Below are 20160 nucleotides of genomic sequence, written 5' to 3'. Positions count from 1 at the left end.
AAGAATACCACCATAAGACAAAGCTCTATTTGTGTGAAGAAAATGATAAACAATTAATTTGGGTACAGTTTGCATGACCGCCCAATTGTCAAAGTGCAACCGTGCTGAAATTGGCCTGGACAGGAAAGTGCCCAGTATTGAGGTGGTTAAAGTACCATATTTATTGGCATATAACATGCTCTTTTCACCCCTGAAAATAGGGGGCAAATTGTGGGTGCATGTTATACACAGATATAGGGGATGTGGATCTCCGGTGTACTGGGCTGACAGTCACGCCCAGTCCCGCCTCCTAGCATTGACATCCTGGCATTGGTCCGGTGTTATGTCCATCAGAGGAGCTGGGTCAGGAGGCAGGACTGGGCATGACTGCAGGCACAGGAAATGTGGCTCTGTCTAATCTGGCAATGGCAAGGCAGCATTGATGGGCACTGACCCTTATTTTGCTTCAAAGTTCTTTGTTTAAAATTTTTGTTTTTTTCCCTGAAACTTCCCTCTTAAATATGACACTGCAGAAACGAATGAAAAAAAAACACAACTGACCACTTAGAAAGGATTGCACTTTAATAAAGCCATACAGATATAATGAACTTGTTATACTGTATCTACATGTTGGCAAGCTGCCATCAAACCCCAAAGCTACAATTTGAATAGAAAGGAAGAGGATTAATCCTCTGACAGTTTATTTCATAACTGAGGACCATAACCAAGATATCAATTGTACATATCAGCAGGAATATTTACACACATACTTCTAGGTAAAGTACCCTTTGAAAGACTTGCCTGCAAACACAAACTGTGTGGAGATATGAAAATACAGACAATACACAATTGCAGAAGGAAAATTAAATCTATGTTGTGAATGCATGCACACCCTCCCCATTATTTGGTTTGAAGACATTCAATATTATTTCTACACATTATGGCAATCTAGTTACTCCATGATGGTACATTCAAACAGGGGGATTCAATTAAGCATTAGCACCACAGTTCCAGTGGTATGGTCCCTTACAAAATCCTGCACCAAATTCAAAACGCCCTGTTGCCAGCTTCGGTAGCTTTGCTGAAACATGCGGCACACTCGGTTAGTTATTCAAGCTGGAATTCCAAGATTTCAGCCACTTTGTAAAAAAAGTGCAGGCACACTATGCATGAAGTAAAACGAGGTGCATGAAATCTCCTGAACGTATCTATTTATAAAAGACAGGTTTATGGCTGCAATCCAGTTCCTTAAAGTGGCACTAAAAGGATCTAGTTTTTTTTTTTTTAACCTTAATGCATGAAGGTAAAAAAAAACCTTCTCTGTGCAGCAGTCAATACTTACCTGAGCTCCATTGTGATGCAGCAATGTGCAAGAGAGCTTTGGCTTTCCCTCCTCCTCGGCTGAGACAGCAGTGGGAGCCATGGGCAATCACAGCCAGTGAGCCAATTAGGAAAGAGAAGGGGCGGGGCAGAGCTGCAGCTCTGTGTGTGAATGGACACAAAGAGCTGCAGCTCAGGAACAAGCCTGCTTTGCTCTGGGGGCAATTAGCAGGAGGGAGGGGCCAAAAGTACTGGCAAGGGACCTAAGAAGAAGAGGTTCGGGGCTGCTCTGTGCAAAATCATTGCACAGAGCAGGGGAGTATGACATGTTTGTTATTAAAAACAAAAAGCCTTTAATATCACTTTTAACTTCAACTCATGTTGCACCTTAACTTTTTACAAAAAAGCTGGATTCCTGGTATTCAGCATTAAGAGCACCACTTTTACAAAGTGCCACTATTACTGCACCAAATTCAAAAATGATCTCTAGTTCTTAGAAAACAAAACTGGGAGATAATGAAGTGCCTGTCTCTGTACGTTGTATAGCAGGACGTTTGCCACTGCTACACACCCTCCTTCCCATCTGTCACTGGTTAAGGATGCTGTCCACTTCACAGCCAACTGGCTCCTAATGCAAACAGTGGGCAGAGGCTAATGGGGAAGCAGAGACACCAATTGCACCCCCATCAGGTCTGCTCTCCTTGTGATTGACAGCACCAAGTTCAGGTACCTGTTTATAACAGGTATATGAATCTCTCACCCACACCAACATTTGTCTTGCTGGTGCCCGATGTAATTAAAAAAAAAAAAAAGAGTGCCGTAGACATGCTTTATGAATTTTCCTGATAGTGGTTTTACTTTAAGGCTACATTCACACCTCTGCATTCTAGTGTGGAGCATTAACAAAGAAAAAATAGTGTAAAATACAGTGCTCTGCAACTGTACCACAGGACAAAATGCAGAGGTGTATATGTAGATTACAGGGTTACTCCACTTTCAGAACAGATCCTATAGCTGTCGCTGTCCCAGCAGCATGCACAAAACAGTTTACTTGAAAACAATTTGAAAAGATAAGACTGTTCACATATTCCTGATGGATCGTGGATATACAAATCTACACGTCCCTGTTAAAATGTCAGGTTTCTGTGATGTAAAAAAAGAGACAAAAAAATAATTTCAGAACTTTTTCCACCTTTAATGTGACCTTTAAACTGTACAACTCAGTTGGACAACAAACTGCAATCTTTTAGATGGAGGCAAGTAAAAAATAAAAAATTGTTGCATAAGTGTGCACACCCTTACACTAATACTTGTGTTCAAGCACCTTTTGATTGTATTACAGCGCTTAGTCTTTTTGGGTACGAGTCTATCAGCATTGCACATCTCGATTTGGCAATATTTGCCCACTCTTCCTTGCAAAAACACTCCAAATCTGTCAGATTGTGAGGGCATCTCTTGTGCACAGCCCTCTTCAGATAACCCCACAGATTTTCAAATGGGACTCGAGTCTGGGCTCTGGCTGTAATATCACAAAACTTTAATCTTCTTCTGGTGAAGACATTCCTTTGTTGATTTGGATGTATGGGTTGAGTCGTTGTCATGCTGAAAGATGATGTTCCTCTGCATGTTCAGATTTCTAGCAGAAGGTTTTGTGCCAATATTGACTGGTATTTGGAACAGTTCACAATTTCCTCTACCTTGACTAAGGCGCCTGTTCCAGCTGAAGAAAAACAGCCCCAAAGCATGATGCCACCACAATGCTTCACGGTAGGTATGGTGTTCTTTTGGCGATGTGCAGTGTTTTTGCACCAAATATATTTTTTGAAATTTTGGCCAAAAAGTTCAATCTTGGTTTCACCAGACCACAACACATTTTCCCATATGCTTTTGGGAGACTTCAGATGTGTTTTTTGCAAAATTTAGCCTGGCTCGGATGTTTAAAAAGGCTTCCACCTGGCCACTCCATCCGAAAGCCCAAACACATGAAGAATACGGGAGGATTGTTGTCACATGTTTCACAGAGCCAGTACTTGCCAGATATTCCTGCAGCTTCTTTAATGTTGATGTAGGCCTTTTAGCAGCCTCCCTGACCAGTTTTCTTCTCATCTTTTTATAAATTTTGGAGGGATGGCCATGTCACGGTTGTGTCATATTTTCTCCACTTGGTGATTGTTTTTACTGTGTTCTATGGTATATCTAATACCTTGGAAATTATTTTCTACCCTTCTCCTGACTGATACCTTGTAACAATGAGATCCCTTTAATGCTTTGAAAGCTCTCTGCAGGCCTTGCCTTTTCTTGTAGTTTGCGACTCAGAAAATGTCAGGAAAGACCTACTAGAACAGTTGAACTGTATTTGGGGTTAATCAGAGGCACTTTAAAATGATGGCAGGTGTGTACTGACTCCTAATTAACATGAGTTTGAATAGGATTTCTTAATTCTGAACACAGCGACATCCCTAGTTATAAGAGGGTGTGCACACTTATGCAACCACATTACTTGAGTCTATTCTGGGGGGGGGGGGAACTTGCATGGCATTGTTTAAAAGAAATTTGAAGGAACTGAATGAAAAGTATGAAACTTATTTGCTTCCAGCGGTTTTTGACATCCCATACACATCTATCGGAATGCAACACCCACTTGAAAGAAGTACACTGCAGGCCAGAGGCACCCATCAGCGAATTCTGAATAATCTCATAAGTGTCTCAAACTGATGTCATCAATATAAGTCAGAAGCCTGTTGAAACATTCCCTAAGCAACGAGTGCGCGAAAATGTAACTTCTCCTTCCATAACTAGGCCAGCTGACACATGCCCCTAATTTGTCCATAAGGTTAAGCAGATTGTTGCTATTAGTTTTAGCATCTTGCCATTGTATTACTTTAACTTGGGCTAACCATAAAACTAATTTTCTTTGAAGGCAATCTTCACCTGATTAGGGAACTCCAGTCAACTATTTAGATATTAGAATGGCCAAGAACCTCCACTGAAGCGATTCCTCATACAGCAGCATCATAACAAGACTTGTAATGGATTGTCCTTGATCAGTGATTTACACATATGAGGGTGGGAGGAGCTTGATAAGTAGTTTCCAGAGCTCTCCAAGGTAAGCTGGGTTCCACAAACCCTCCACCCAAAGTGACTCCCGTCAAAATAACTTTGTGGTGGGGGGGTAAGTTGGATTGCATTAATGATGCATGAATATAGGGCTACTTTTGTAATGCTGTTCCAATTAAATTACGTTTTACTAATGTACTAAATTTTTTAAAGATAAAAGAAAATGCATGGATCTGTCATTTAGATGTTGTAATCTAAATGTTCCATTAAGATCTCGTTTAACCCAGGAAGAAAGGGTAGACAACAGAGTTATGGAAGACAGAAAGACAAAAAAGTAATTATCCCATCTTCCAGGGAGTAAGACAATTTTTTAAAAACAAACTACATTTTAAACTGGAAGTCAAGGCAATTTTGTTTTCATCAGCAGCAATCCTTACACCCTAATCAATGTGCCCGACCTTTCACATTATTGCTTTACAGTTTGCATTCTTAACATATCAGGCAAGTCAGCTCCTCTAGGCAGTAGTGGTGGAACCACAATAAAATGATAGTAATCCTGACGCTTGCACCATGGCTCAGAATGTACGCTGAAAGTAAAACATTTCCGATACCAGCAGCTCTCCCCTCTGCCCAAAGAGCTCCATTGTACTGTTTACCTCTTTTCTGAGCGGATCACCCAGTGTCATGTGACTATAAATGTTACCAACATGAGCATCTGTAGCAATCCCCATTCTAGGCTGCATCTGACAAAACGGGACTATAAAAGACAATTTTATGGTATCTCTAAAAGTTTTAATGCATTTACTAGGAGTTTCTCTAGTACACCAAGCCTTTATTCGGATGCCTTGACTTACACATAATGAAAAGCAACGAGAGCTTTTTGCTTGCAAAAGCTTAATTTAGCAGAAAACATCTTGATATAATCACTTTTTATTACTCCAACATTATCTAGATTAAGCTTTTTCTGACTGAAGACAAATTACTGCAGACCACAACAATTCTTTGATAGGCACTTCCGAATAAAATGTAGACAGGTTTCATATTTTTAACAATGAGGGACTTTGGTATTAAATATAATAAAAAATACCACTCAAAGTACAAAAAAAAAAAAAAAATGTAAACAGTGCAGTAGATATTCATAAATGACCCGTATGAGGCCACGGAGGTAGAAACCATGGCAGAGATTGGGGCAAAATTTTTTTTTTTAAATCTCTCTGGTCTCTGCATTAATGAGAAGTGAGCACATATACACATGTATAAAAAAAAAAAAAAAAAAAAAAAGAAAAGAAATACTGGTTTTATATGTAAAACTGTACACTGCTAGATGAGATCTGTCCTTATAGAATTCTCATTCTGACAAGTTACAGATGGGTAACCACAGACTGAATCTGTGCTGATAGATTGTTTCCAAACTCCAGGTTTTTATTCTCGATGTACAAGGACAAACAGTCCAAGCAGGAACAAAACTGCATACTGAAAGAAAAACATAAAAAGGTCAATTTATTGCAATGGAATATATTTGATCATTCAAAAACGTACTTTAAATGGAAAGCAGCTTTATGCAAGTTCAAACAAATGTAGAATATAAAGTAAACATACACAGACTTATTCCGTAAAAAAAAATCTTATTTTCGGCACTTTTTTTAAATGCTGTAACCCAGATCAACCAATAAGAATTCAGTTTGCTGAAGTCAGACCAGTAAGGTGTTTCTGATTGGTTGAAAAGTAGAACTAAACCCAAAGCAAGTCAGACCACGAACAAGTTTCCAATTAGCATGTTTGAGCCCTTTCAATAAAGAGTAATTTCTACTTTACACCCAAAAAAACTTTTTGGGATCTAAAGTATCCTGAAATTTCATTGCAGCTGTAAAAACTACCTTACCTCTCTCTCCTAGTCTGCCTTTAGGCATTCCCTGAAAGCTCATCTCTTCAGGGTAGCCCATTTCATCACTTCATAATAAACTGTACATTTTACTTTCTCTGTCAGCTCATCCCACATAGTTATCCATTTTTGTATCACTTGTGCCTCCCTTTTAGTTTGTAAGCTCAAATGTGCCCTCTTGTATTGAACTGTATAGGAATTGTAAAGCACTGTGCAAAATTATGGCACTATATAAATCCTGTATAATATTTTTTTTTTGCTGAACTAGAGATGTTGGACTATAAAAAAAAAAAAAAAGGAAAAAACACCCTAAGCATTTTTTATATGTACAGCATTTTCTAGAAACTTATCTAAACTAAGGAAACCATTCAGGAGGAGTGGTAAAAACATCTTTAACTCTACAGAACAAATCCAGCTAAATGCAACTAGCTACACTACTAGTTAAATAAGAACTTTCACAAAGTGTTTCAAAGGACTTGATGAAAGCATCTGACTAAATGATGTCCAAATTGTTAGAGATCTGACACAGCTTCATGCTCTTTATTAGCATATCCAAAGAACTGCAATTACAGATCTCAATCTTACATTCACCTACACCCCTCAACATGGGTTTGTGTTCTCCAGTGTACAAACAAGTTTCTATCCTAACATTTTAACATAACCTAAATACGTAGAAAACGTACAGAATAGGAATGCAGCAACACAAATGACTATACAACTTTAAGTAGTAGTAAATAGAATACACGGTTAAAATTATTTTGAGAAGGGAAAACACCTTACCTTAAATTTAGGGTAGTCATTCATAAGAATTGTCACAATTCCTATATAGGGCACAAACCTAAAATATAAGGAAAGAAGTACAAAAAATGTTGTCAATTCAAAGTCACAAAGGTTTACTAAAACTGCAGCTCAACACATTGGGGTTGATTTAATAAAACTGGAGAGCGCAAAATCTGGTGCAGCTGCGCACAGTAGCCAATCAGCTTCCAACGTCAGCTTGTTCAACTACGCTTTGACAATAAAACCCGATTGGTTTCTATGCAGAGCTGCACCAGATCTTGCACTCTCCAGTTTTAGTAAACCAACCCCAGTGTCACCTACTGAATTACATACTCAAGTCCATAAGTATTTGTTAATAAAAAACATATGTAGATGCAGTTTTACACCACCTATTAGTGTCACATTTTTCACATTGGACAACTGTGTGTATATTTGTGTATGAATATATATAAAAAATAATGTGATAAAAGCGCTCTTGTAGGTAAAAAAAAAAAACGAAAAACAAAAAAAAAAAAACACTTTCACAAAATTGCCTGCAACTTTACACACATTAAACGTAAAGACACGACACTAAATGGTACCAAAAACAATATACTTTCTAAATGGTGCCTCGGCCGAGCATCCAACTTCCTGTGTTTAGAATGCAGTAAGACAGCCGCTCAGCACTTGACCTGGAAGCAAGTGGAAATCACTGGAGTAGTGATGTCTACTAATGCGACTTCTAGCTTCTAGAGCAGTGGTTCTCAACCTTTGAGTCATGGACCCCCTTCCCCAGAAATATTCACATAAACACAACTTTGCAAACAATGAATATGTGCATTTTGTTTTATTGAAATCTGAAAGAAAATCTCACTTTGTTTCATGCGAAAAGTAATGTCTCAATACACAAATTAAATACACACTTATCTTGTAAAAAATAAACAAAACAATATTAATTTGCCTCAAATCCACTACAATTAGAAAATGATTTTAGCACTTGCTATTATGAAATGGGACAAGATAGTGGTTGAGCAAAGAATATTACAAATTTAAATGGTAAAACATAGGCCAACAACGAGTTGGCCCTAACTATAAGACATAGTGGTGTTATAGGGGGGTCAGTGGAACAAACCACAATGTGCAGTGGGGAAAACATATACAAAATGCCCAGAAGTGTTGGATGAAATTTTTTTTTTGGGCAGAAGCTGAGATTGAATGGTTGGTGGCATGGGCAGTGGAGCAGTGTACTTGCTCTAAAGCAAAACTAAACCCTCCTATCCTTTTCATTCAGGGAAGCTGCCATCTAAGCCTCCGTTTGATTTTCAAACGCCATGATGCTGCCCATGTAATCAGTTATGAGATGATTGGAGTGCTTGGTTGAGAGCAGAAGCAAAATGTGACAGCATTCCCAGCTTGCCAGGAATGTAACTGGCCTTTGAAGTTTTAAGGCTCTGTGGCCGCATTTTCTGTAGGCATAGCAGAAATATGGAGAAAAGGTCCCTACAGCATTTTAGAAATCGCAGCCCACAGTTCCCAGTGCAGGTGTGATCTCCAGTGCTTGCCATTAGGATTAACGGCAACCACACACTTTTCTGTGCAGGCGACTGCAGCTGTGGAAACAGGTGTGGACCCGCAGCAGGAGCCACCCGCACAGATGTGAACCTAGCCTTAGAGAGGTTTTATTTATTTTAACTGTCACATTAACCACATGCGTACCATACTGTAATAAAAAAATACGACCCCCACAATTCGGGATACAATGCCTGCCATGTATAAGAATAGACTTAAGACTTTAATGATTTTAGCATGTAGGACGCAAAATACTGCACTGCAGAGGAATCACAAAAGAATGGAAAATGTCTCACGTCTTGCTCATCTAACATGATAAAGCAAAAATAAGAGAAGATGAGTTTACAAGCAGCTAGTTACATTAAACCTCCAAACATGCACCGACTATTAAATAGTCATATAGAATAGAACATTGTGTACTAGTTTCAAGTTCAAATGTAATTGGACAACTGTAATGACTTTGTTGACCTTGCTCCATCAAGGACATACCACAGTTAAGCACAACTATGTATGTTTATGACAACAAAGCTGAATAAAATGTCATTAAAAAACAGTCATTGAGATATAAAAAAAAATAATGAACATTAGTGCAGAATAGATATCCAAGACAGACTAGCATAACAAGAGAATACTGAAAAAGAAACATAACATACCCTAAACTGTCTGAAGGACTCTGGGGATAAGAGCGCACTCTGAAATCATGCCTTGGCTCAGCAGATGTGAGTAAGAGACGTGCTTGTATTATGTGAGAATTATTCATGGTGTGTTAATGATGCAAGTCACTGACAGTGACCTATGGATGCATCAGTGCTGAACCATTAATAAATCCTGTGATTCTCCTTTACAAATGGTATACATCAGCACTGCATGACCGCGTAACGTGAAACGCTGTACCAAGTACCAGTGGGGGGTTAAGAAAATACGAACATACTAGATTTGGGGAATGGCTTAATATACTAAAATAAATAACCAAGCTGGATTCACAGTTATTAATTGTACCCAAGCATAGACACAATGGTGTATGTGTAAGGGGGCCCAATGTTCACTAAGCAGGTGCCTTCGGAGATCTCCAAACTCGCTTCTGGTCCCCAAAGTGCCCACCTCCACCTACCACCCCACCCCCAAAACCTTACTACTGGTTGCAGACAGTTTACCTTCCTGCTGGAGAGAAGGACTTGCCTACATCAATAGGAAGGTGCATGGTCTATACAAGTCAAAGAACACTCAGATTCTAGGATTAAACTGTTCTCTTTGGGAAGAAGCTGCTTTATGGACCTGAGGGTATCTTACAAGGCTTAATGAACTCCCATTGTATCCAATAACTGAATACAGATAACACAAAATGTTTAGATTGGCATCTCAAATAAAATAAATCAAAATCAGAAAAGATGCACAAAATCTACTGAACCAGCACCTAAATTTACTCAAGCAATCACCATAAACATAAGATCAGATTCTAAATGTGATTTCTCAACAAAATGAATGGGGAGTGGTAGAGTTGGTAATATTTGATTTAAAAGAGCCGTGGTACCATGCAGTTTTGACCTTGTGTGTCGTCTCCGCAACATATATAGGTCCGCAAAATCAAGGAAGTCTTCACATACAATGCAAGAGCGTCCCTACTGCATTGTAAGGACCCACCCCACAACCTGGAGCATTAGGGAGAAGAGGCGAGTGCTGTCTAGGTTCGTTATTTTCATATCCCCAGACTTCAGTTTCAAAGTGTATTTAAACAGTTGCAGCCAGATTGGGATAGTACATGTTCCTGTATTTACAAGGCATAACTTAAAAAAATATTTAAACATTTCTGTTACATTTTTACTCTTTTCTGAAAACTAAAAAAAAAAAAGAAATAAAGAGAGGGATACCCACCTATTCTCCAACAGTCCATGCCCAGAAAGTCTGTCACTAGTCTAATGCAAGGTGCTGATCTTTGATTGCACTCCTGCACTCTATGCATGGGATGGCCATTACGGCACACTTGTAGTATGGGGGAAATGAAAATGGAGCTGCATACATGCAGCTCCAAGTACACTTTGCAGAGGATTGTGAGCAGACAGATCAGCATATTTTACTATAAAAAAAGACATTGAATGTCTCTTCTGCAATAAAGAACCTGTCTGTTAATTTTTTTCAGCCTTTAGTTCCACTGTAAGTTTTCCAGATTCAACTACATATACTGTAGTTTTCCCCTGCCATGTAAAGTTAATGTAATGTTAAGGAGGCTGGGGAGTTAACACTTATTAGCCTTGTCTGCATCTCGTCATTTGTGAACTAGATATGAACATAGGCCCAGATTCAGAAAGGACTTACGACGGTGCAGCGCCATGTACGCCGTCGTAAGTCCTAATCCGACCCGTCGTATATGCGCCTGATTCATAGAATCAGCTACGCATAGATATCCATTAGACCTGACAGGCGTAAGTCTCTTACACCGTCGGATCGTAACTGCATATTTTTTCTGACCGCAAGGTGGCGCTTCCGTCGAATTCCGCGTCGAGTATGCAAATTAGCTAGATACGCGAATTCCCGAACGTACGCGCGACCGACGCAGTAAAGTTACGACGTTTACGTTAGGCTTTTCCCGGCGTATAGTTGCCCCTGCTATGAGGCATAAGTGCGGCGTACCAATTTTAAGTATGGCCATCGTTCCCGCGTCTAAATTTGAAAAAGTTACGTCGTTTGCGTAAGTCGTCCGTGAATGGGGCTGGACGTCATTTACGTTCACGTCGAAACCAATGACGTCCTTGCGGCGTACTTTGGAGCAATGCACACTGGGAAATTCCACGGACGGTGCATGCGCCGTTCTGCAAAAACGTCAATCACGTTGGGTCACAATAGTTTTACATAAAACACGCCCCCCTGATCCAAATTTGAATTAGGCAGCTTACGCCGGCCTATTTACGCTATGCCGCAACTTACGGAGCAAGTGCTTTGAGAATACAGCACTTGCCAGTGTAAGTTGCGGAAGCGTAACGTAAATCAGATACGTTACGCCCGCACAATTTTACGCGGCTGTACAAGAATCTGGCCCATAGTCTGTCCCAACAAAAAGGGTTAAGGATCTCAGGACTTGGGTTCTACACTTTATGCTAATGAGAAGAAACTCAGAATGTCTCCACTTTGACCCTCTACTTTCAAATTAGCTTGCAGTCTGCCCAAAGCCCTGCTCCAAAAAATAAACTAGAAAGACGAGATTTTTTTAAGGTATGCAGTGTGAATGAAGAGACAACATTTACATTATGGGGTTTTCCCCAAAATTACAGCAAAAGTGGAACTACACATTAAAAAGGTATACCATTTCTATCTACAAGGTTGGCTGCAAAGGCACACCCTTGTATCATTTCAGAATCAAAACATTGTACTCAGGAATGAACTCTATAAAGTTTTGGGGTCTTCTAGGGAAAATATTTCATCCCACTGGGTATTCATTTATTGTAGCTAATCACTTTAAGATGAGCATACTGAAAATTGGAGAATCCCGAGTACATCGCAAAAAAAAAAAAAAAAAATCATAATCAATGCAAAAAAAAAAATATCATTGGATTTGTAACAAGGGGCATGCTGTCTGGTTTCTGTTGCTTAAAGCGGTGGTTCACCCTCCTTAACATCATTATACCATTACATTCGGCATCGTAGCGCGAGCTACGGTATGCCGGTCTTAAATTTTTAATCCCCGTACTCACTGTGCTATCGATCATTGAAGAATCCGACTCCCGCGGGGAATGGGCGTGCCTATGGAGAGGGAGGATGATTGACGGCCGGCTCTGGCACGTCACGCTCCCCGAAGACAGCCGGAGTAGGTCTCGGCTCTTCACGGCGCCTGCGCACAGGCTATGCGCAGGCGCCGTGAAGAGCCAAGCCTATTTCGGCTATTTCCGGAGAAGCGTGACGTGCCAGGGCCGGCCGTCAATCACCTTCTCTCACCATAGGAACGCCCATTCCCCAGAATCTTCAATGAGCCATAGCACAGTGAGTACGGGGATAAAAATGGTAAGACCGGCATACTGTAGCTCGCGCTACGATGCCGAATGTAATAGTAGAATAAAAAAATAAAAAAAATTTTTTTTAATAGGGTGAACCCCCGCTTTAAGATGACATACAGAATCTGTCATACCGATACAATCTAGTTCCTCATTTAAAAATCCTTCAGGGCAACCCAGCTCACAAAACGTATCAATCATTTTCATGAAACCAGGTTGCCATTTGAAGGGATCACTTACATACTCCTGACAGTTGCCTGCTCAGCCTAAAGATACAGTGGATATACAAAGTCTACACACCCCTGTTAAAATGTCAGGTTTCTGTGATGTAAACAAAACAAAAAAAACAAAGACTAATAATTTCAGAACTTTTTCCACCTTTAATGTGACCTATAAACTGTACAACTCAGTTGAACAACAAACTGAAATCTTTTAGGTGGAGGGAAGTAAAACTAAAAAAACTAAAATATGGTTGCATAAGTGTGCACACCCTTACACCAATACTTTGTTGAAGCACCATTTGATTTTATTCCAGCACTCAGTCTTTTTGGGTACGATTCTATCAGCATGGCACATCTCGACATGGCAATATTTGCCCACTCTTCTTTGCAAAAAACACTCCAAATCTGTCAGATTGCGAGGGCATCTCCTGTGCATAGCCCTCTTCAGATCACCCCACAGATTTTCAAATGGATTCAGGTCTGGACTCTGGCTGGGCCATTCCAAAACTTTAATCTTCCTCTGGTGAAGCCATTCCTTTGTTGATTTGGATGTATGCTTTGGGTTGTTGTCATGCTGAAAGATGTTCAGATTTCTAGCAGACGCCTGAAGGTTTTGTGCCAATATTGACTGGCATTTGGAATTTTACATAATTCCCACTATCTTGATTAAGGCTCCTGTTCCAGCTGAAGAAAAACCGCCCCAAAGCATGATGCTTCCACCACCATGCTTCACTGTGGGTATGGTGTTCTTTTGGTGATGTGCAGTGTTTTTGCACCAAACATCTTGGAATTATGGGCAAAAAGTTCAACCTTGGTTTCATCAGAACCCAACACATTTTCCCACATGCTTTTGGGAGACTTCAGATATGTTTTTGCAAAATTTTGCCGGGTTTGGATGTTTTTCTTTGTAAGAAAAGGCTTCCATCTGGCCACTCTACCCCATAGTCTAGACATATGAAGAATACGGGAGATTGTTGTCACATGTACCACACAGCCAGTAACCTGCCAGACATTCCTACAGCTCCTTTAATGTTGCTGTAGGCCTCTTGGCAGCCTCTCGGTATTTCTTTGCATCCCAAACAACTTTCCTGGCAGTTGTGGCTGCAATTTTATTTGGTCTACCTGACCGTGGTTTGGTTTCAACAGAACCCCTCATTTTCCGCTTCTTCATTAAAGTTTGAACACTGCCGATTGGCATTCTCAATTCCTTGGATATCTTTTTATATCCCTTTCCTGTTTTATACAGTTCAACTACCTTTTCCCACAGATCCTTTGACAAGTCTTTTGCTTTCCCCATGACTCAGAATCCAGAAAGGTCAGTGCAGCACTGGATGAAAGTGTCTTGTTCATTCAAGTTAGATGGAAGTAGGACAGATGTCGCAGGGCAAAGCAGGATGACAGTCGTACAACAGTCGTGTCGTACCAGTGTGAACCTGGCCTGAAGGAGAAGCAGGTATGAATCCCCTGTGTTCTGAGCTTGCCATCACAGAAGTGATTTTAACCGTGAAGTCTGACACAGTTGTACAGAATCTCTGCCTAGATAACGCAGAGGAAAGTCACACTTGGGTCAGTAAAAGAAAATTCCACAGAGTAGCACAATAAGCACATGCCAGGCTTTTAATATAATTAAGTGAAATAGCTTGATTTAAAAAAATAAATAAATAAAAAAAAATTATTGATAAAAGCAGAAAAAAGTCCAGTAGAAAGTTTGCCAATGCCCATTCTCCAAAGACACTGGACTAGTATTGGAGCATGATGGGAGGGGTTATATCTGGCTAAACAACAACTTTGTTAGTGTCCCATTTTCTTGTAGGCAGCAAAACAACCCTGTTTTGTCCAACAGGACAAGCAGTCCAACTGAGGGGTGGGCAATAGACACTAGGAGATCAAACAAATGTATGTATCTGAAGGTATGAATTCCAGAATGAAGGCCAGATGGAGATGGGTCAACCAGCTATCAAAATTGTAATGACCAAGAGAAGGATTCTTGGGCCTTAAATCAGAGAAGTGGAGGGAGTGACCACCAACCAAAAAGCAAAACCGGTGGCACAGCATACTATCTGAATGAAGGAAAACTAGACTAACAACCAATGTGTGTAACAAAGAAATACATGTTAACTGGGCCAGGCTCCAGAGGAAAAGCAGAGCCCTAAGGGGAAATGCAAACATATATACTGTACTCTGTCCAATAGGGAAAGCCCATTTATGTTACTGCAGAAATGGCTTAAAGTGGTTGTAAACCCACTTTGCAAAAAATATATACAATACAACAACTGCAAGACAAAGGCATAATGATCTAGTATGCATAGCATACTAGCTCCTCATGCAATAATCACCTGGGATCAAAGCCCCCGCTGCGGTGCCCTACACAGCACCGGCTGGCGACATGTCGTCCTGGAGTTATTTCCGGGTTTTGCGGCTCCGGCACGGTGATTGGCCGGAGAAATACAGGGGCCCCTAAATTGCACCTGCGCTTAACTACCTCAATGTTGAGGGATGGGGATTTCCATTATTAGACACTAGTTTGACGACTATAAAGATGTGTGTTCTAAGTGTTACAGTACAAGGGACATTGTCTATGGGTTTATAAAGGGCCAATAATTCAAATGTCGAACACTTGCGAAATTGGCAACACTAAATACTCAAAGTATGCCGTTACACAGTTATTGCTTATACTATATGTGTTCTGTATAGACAAACGTACAGATTTCTTTTACAATAGATTTCAGGGAATACATCCCACAACGTTCTTTACCCTATGTAGAAATGATGTACCTTTTCCAGTGATAGGCATAATTTTGTAAAGCTTTAACAGTTTATAGACTTACCCTCTTGCCCTTCCCACCACATCCTTCTTCTCCAGCCAGTTCTGTCCCTGCTTGTACAACCCTCGATCATCTACAGCATTGTTGTCTCCCTTTGTCAGAAATTTGATGTCTCCATTATCCCTTAATCAGAAACATCAATTATTATAAATACAATATATGATACAGAACAAGAATGTAACAAAAAGCCACCAACATTCTAACATTAACCTATCTAGCCCTGAAAAGAAAATAAATATCGGTATACATACCTTTTCTGCAGGCAACCAGACCCGATCTCCAGTGGCGGAAGCTCTGCCAAGTACATGTTCAACAACGGCTGTGAAATCAATGGGCAGTGATGACACCCATAGAGTTACTATGGGGCTTCCGTTGACGAACGTGTCCTCTGCACCCGCCCACACAGTGAAGCTGCGGCTGACAGCTCAGCGTGGGATCAGAGCCTCCGCTGCTAGAGATGGGGTCGGATGTCCTGTAGAAAATGTATGTATACCGATTTTTTCTTTTCAGGGATAGATAGGTTAATGTTAGAATGTTGGCGGTTAGAGATGCAGAAATTTTAGTTTTTGCATGGGTAGACTGGTGTGCAACGGGATTCCCATTACTATTTCAAATTGATATATACAAAAAATTGTGAGAAAATCGCGAGTATGCTAAATCTTTTCTTTCACAAGTGAACAAACGTCGAGTCGCATGTGCTGCCAATGAACACTGGCTAAGTTACACAAATGGCCACACTGAGGCTCCACAGGATCTATCTAAAGACCAACCAAGGTACTACTAGGCTCCTCAAAGTGTCTGCAATTCAGTAGGATTGATTCCAAAGAAAATCAAGATCAGAACAGATAAAAAGATAAAAACCTGACTGCTCGTGGATTTGATTAACTTATGCAGATACTCACTTTTCATGAATTTTCAGAACACGATGTACAATCGGTATCTCTCTTCCTTCTATTCTGAAGACCACTATTTCCCCCACTCTAATAGGATCATCCACGCGATTGGTCAAGAAAAGCAAGTCTCCTCTGTGGAATGCGGGCTCCATGCTGCCACTGGAGGGAAGATTAAGTAGAGTTAAACATGATTTTGAATTAGGAAATTGAGGTAGGACATTTCAAAAAGCAGAGCATATTCAACCTGATCTCTGACTAAATAGCAATTTAATACCTTTGAACAGGTTTACCTGCCAAATATAATTATGATTCTAGATTCTTAATTTGCATGCTGCAAAGCCGGAAAGAAGGCTTTGCCCAACACTTTGTCCATTAGAGATAAGAATACAGTAACCTCACTTCCCTGCATGTACCAAACTGAAAATGAGCAGCCAATCAAGAGAAAAATAACTGACTTGACTGAAAGACTGCCATGAAATAAAGACATTAAAAGGAAAATTATGGGGTACATAAAAAAAACAAGAACACATACTCCCCTCCGTGATGCTGCTGTCCCATGCTGGCTCTAAGACCAAAACATAAATCGATCACATGACCACTGATCAGCGAGTTCTTGGTCAAAGACAGTGACTGTCAATCAATGATTAAAGCACTTGCTGGAGAATCAGGCAGGTGTGGCTGACTCCAACTCTCAGCATCACCACAAAGGTAGAGCCAGTGATCACTAAGGTAACTGGGTGGATCCCGCCAGTATTGCTAGGATCCTTCTTAAACTTGGTGTGGCTCTGCCCTGTCAGCTGATGATAGGCAACAGCCTGCTATCAGTCAACTCTGGGTCACAGAAGAACGTTAGTAAATGTATTCTTGCCAGCCAACAGAAAAGTATAACTAAGAACGGATTGGCCATATCTCTCTTGAAAATAAAATGAAGTAAACATGTTTCCTTATTTCAGATCTTTATTACACAGCAAAAGATAAAATGACTGATATTATTTCTACATTAACATATGTCCCCCCTACATCCGATAACACACAGAGGCAGTTCTTAGCACAAAAAATAAACTTAGCCCATAAACAGTACGTTTATATCAAAAACCCCATTGTTGGTCCAATAGGGATCGACTGAACTTTGGTGCATGCATGGGCAGAAGTTGGTTTTATACTTCAGTCTGCTAAACAAAGAATAATTAAGTGTATGGCCAGCTTTACTATGCCTTGTTCTGAGTAGCGTCTTTGTACCCATTTCTTTAAATAAGAGCAAGGGATACAGCGAGCAGCATAGTATTGACATCTCTAGGCTCCCCGTAAATCTCCACTCCTGAGACAAGCAGTCAGAGGCAGTAATGCCATTGATCTCATATTGCAGATATTTACCCTATGAGGTTGTAGGCACATGACTGCCTAGGCACCTTCACATACAAGGAGATAGAGCTGCACAATTGATCGTTAAAGAATCAGATTGTGATTCTTCCCGCCCCCTGCAATCTTAAAGCATTTTCCCGATTCTACGTAGAGTTCTCTGCTCACACCTGACAGCGATCTTAAAAAAAAAAAAAATAGGCAACCTGCCAAGACCAACATCGCTTAGACCATGGATGCTCAACCTGTAGCCCTCCAGCTGTTGCATGCCTCTGCCTTTGGGAGTCATGCTTGTAACTGTCAGCCTTGCAATGTCTCATGGGACTTGTAGTTCTGCAACAGTTGGAGGGCCACAGGTTGAGCACCCATGGCTTAGACAGAGATAAGGAGAAACATTGTAGCACTCTGTCCTTTTAGATCAAAAGGATGAACTTCGGTCTCTAAATGAGGAAAGTTTAAAAACTTAAAAAGACTAAAACTTTTTTCTGACACCACTTGTTTACAAGTTAAAATCTGTATTTTTTTGCTAGAAAATTACTTAGAACCCCAAAACATATACAGTTGTGCTCATAAGTTTACATACCCTGACATAATTTATGATTTATTGGCCATTTTTCAGAAAATATGAATAATAACACAAAAACCTTTCACTCATGGTTAGTGTTTGGCTAAAAGCCATCTATTATCAATCAACTGTGTTTGAATCATAATCGCAGCAGAAACTACCCAAATGACCCTGATCAAAAGTTTACATACCATGGTGATTTTGGCCTGATAACATGCACACAAGTTGACACAAAGGGGTTTGAATAGCTATTAAAACTAGGGCTGCAACTAACGATTATTTTCATAATCGATTAGTTGGCAGATTATTGTTTCGATTAATCGGATAATAGCCTTAGAAAAACAAAATTTGCATTTTTTTGGGCCAATTTGTTGTTGGGCAGATTACAAAACACAAATTGCCGCAAAAACACATTACATGCTTTTCTGCAGCTTCTCCATTGAAGTATATTGAACAAAAAAAAAACAAAAAAATAGCACCGTTTTGTGTTAAAAACTCCTTGCCCTTTCCAAATACGCAGCAGCTGAAAAAAAAAATCATGGATGTGAACGTGTTCCATAGGAAACCATGTAAATGAACTGTAGTGTTTCTGCAAAAAGCACCAAAACACAGAGGTGTGACCCCAGGCCTGAGATGTTTAGTAACATAATGGGGATAAAAAAACAAAAATAAGTACAAAAAGAGCAAATAATCGCTACTGTAAGGGGTTCATTTTTTACTGTGGGACAGTGAAAGTTATACTTACAGTAGCGATTTGCTTTTTTGTACTATAAAGGGCTAATTTTAGTTTTTTAAACCCCATTATGTTACTGGCCGATTAATCGATTATGAAAATTGTAATCGATTAATTTCATAATCGATTAGCTGTTGATTAATCGATTAGTTGTTTCGGCCCTACTTAGAACCCCCAAACATTATATAATTTTTTAGTAGAGACCCTAGAGAATAAAATGGCGGATGCTGCAATATTTTATGTTGCACTGTATTTGCGCAGCAGTCTTTTTAAATGCAATTTTTTTGTAAAAAATTACTTTAAAGCGGGGATTCACCCAAAAAACACATTTTTAACAGATTGAGGCCAATTGTGGGAAGCACAATCGGGTGTTTTTTTAAATCAATGCAGTACATACCTTTTTAGAGATAGATGTTCTCCGCGGCTTCCGGGTATGGACTGCGGGACTGGGCGTTCCTATTTGATTGACAGGCTTCCGACCGTCGCATACAGCGCGTCACGAGTTTCCGAAAGTAGCCGAATGTCGTGCGCAGGCGCCGTATAGAGCCGCACCGACGTTCGGCTTCTTTTTTCGGGTGAACCCCTGCTTTAATGAATTTAAAAAATAAACTAGCCAGTAAAGGTAGCCTTTTTTTTTTTTTTTGTATAAATGTAAAAGATTTTACGCCGTGAGAATCGTGATCTTCATTCTAAGCAAAAAAATTGTGATTCTCATTTTGGCCAGAATCGTGCAGCTCTAGTAGGAATGCTAATCAGCAATGTTCAAACTTTAATCAAGAAGTGCAAAATAAGGGGTTCTATTGAAACCAAACAGTCAGGTAGACCAACTAAAATTTCAGCCACAAATGCCAGGAAAATTGTTCGTGATGCAAAGAAAAAACCCACAAATAACTTCAGGTGAAATACAGTACTCTGAAAATATGTGGTGTGGCTGTTTCAAGATGCACAATACGGAGGCACTTGAAGAAAGATGGGCTGCATGGTCGAGTCGCCAGAAAAAAGCCATTACTACACA

At 40.0% G+C, this 20160-nt stretch overlaps 1 protein-coding gene across 1 annotated transcript in view; it reads right to left on the bottom strand.

Annotated features, from left to right (window-relative positions):
• Positions 1–3851: 3851 nt before the first annotated feature.
• The window catches only part of SEC11A (SEC11 homolog A, signal peptidase complex subunit), a 37458-nt gene continuing 21149 nt past the window's right edge, over positions 3852–20160 (bottom strand). Inside the window, exons 3-6 of the mRNA XM_040343105.1 lie at positions 16498–16647; positions 15599–15718; positions 7019–7076; positions 3852–5829 (exon numbers count right to left, since the gene is read on the bottom strand). Of these exons, the coding sequence (XP_040199039.1) occupies positions 5779–5829; positions 7019–7076; positions 15599–15718; positions 16498–16647 (379 nt within the window). The 3' untranslated portion in view covers positions 3852–5778. The remainder of the gene's footprint in view (positions 5830–7018; positions 7077–15598; positions 15719–16497; positions 16648–20160) is intronic.

This window comes from Rana temporaria, chromosome 3 (genome assembly GCF_905171775.1).
Source record: "Rana temporaria chromosome 3, aRanTem1.1, whole genome shotgun sequence".
NCBI classification, from domain to species: Eukaryota; Metazoa; Chordata; class Amphibia; order Anura; family Ranidae; genus Rana; species Rana temporaria.
The sequence above is the reverse complement of the archived record's forward strand: the minus strand, read 5'-3'. Positions and strand labels throughout refer to the sequence as shown.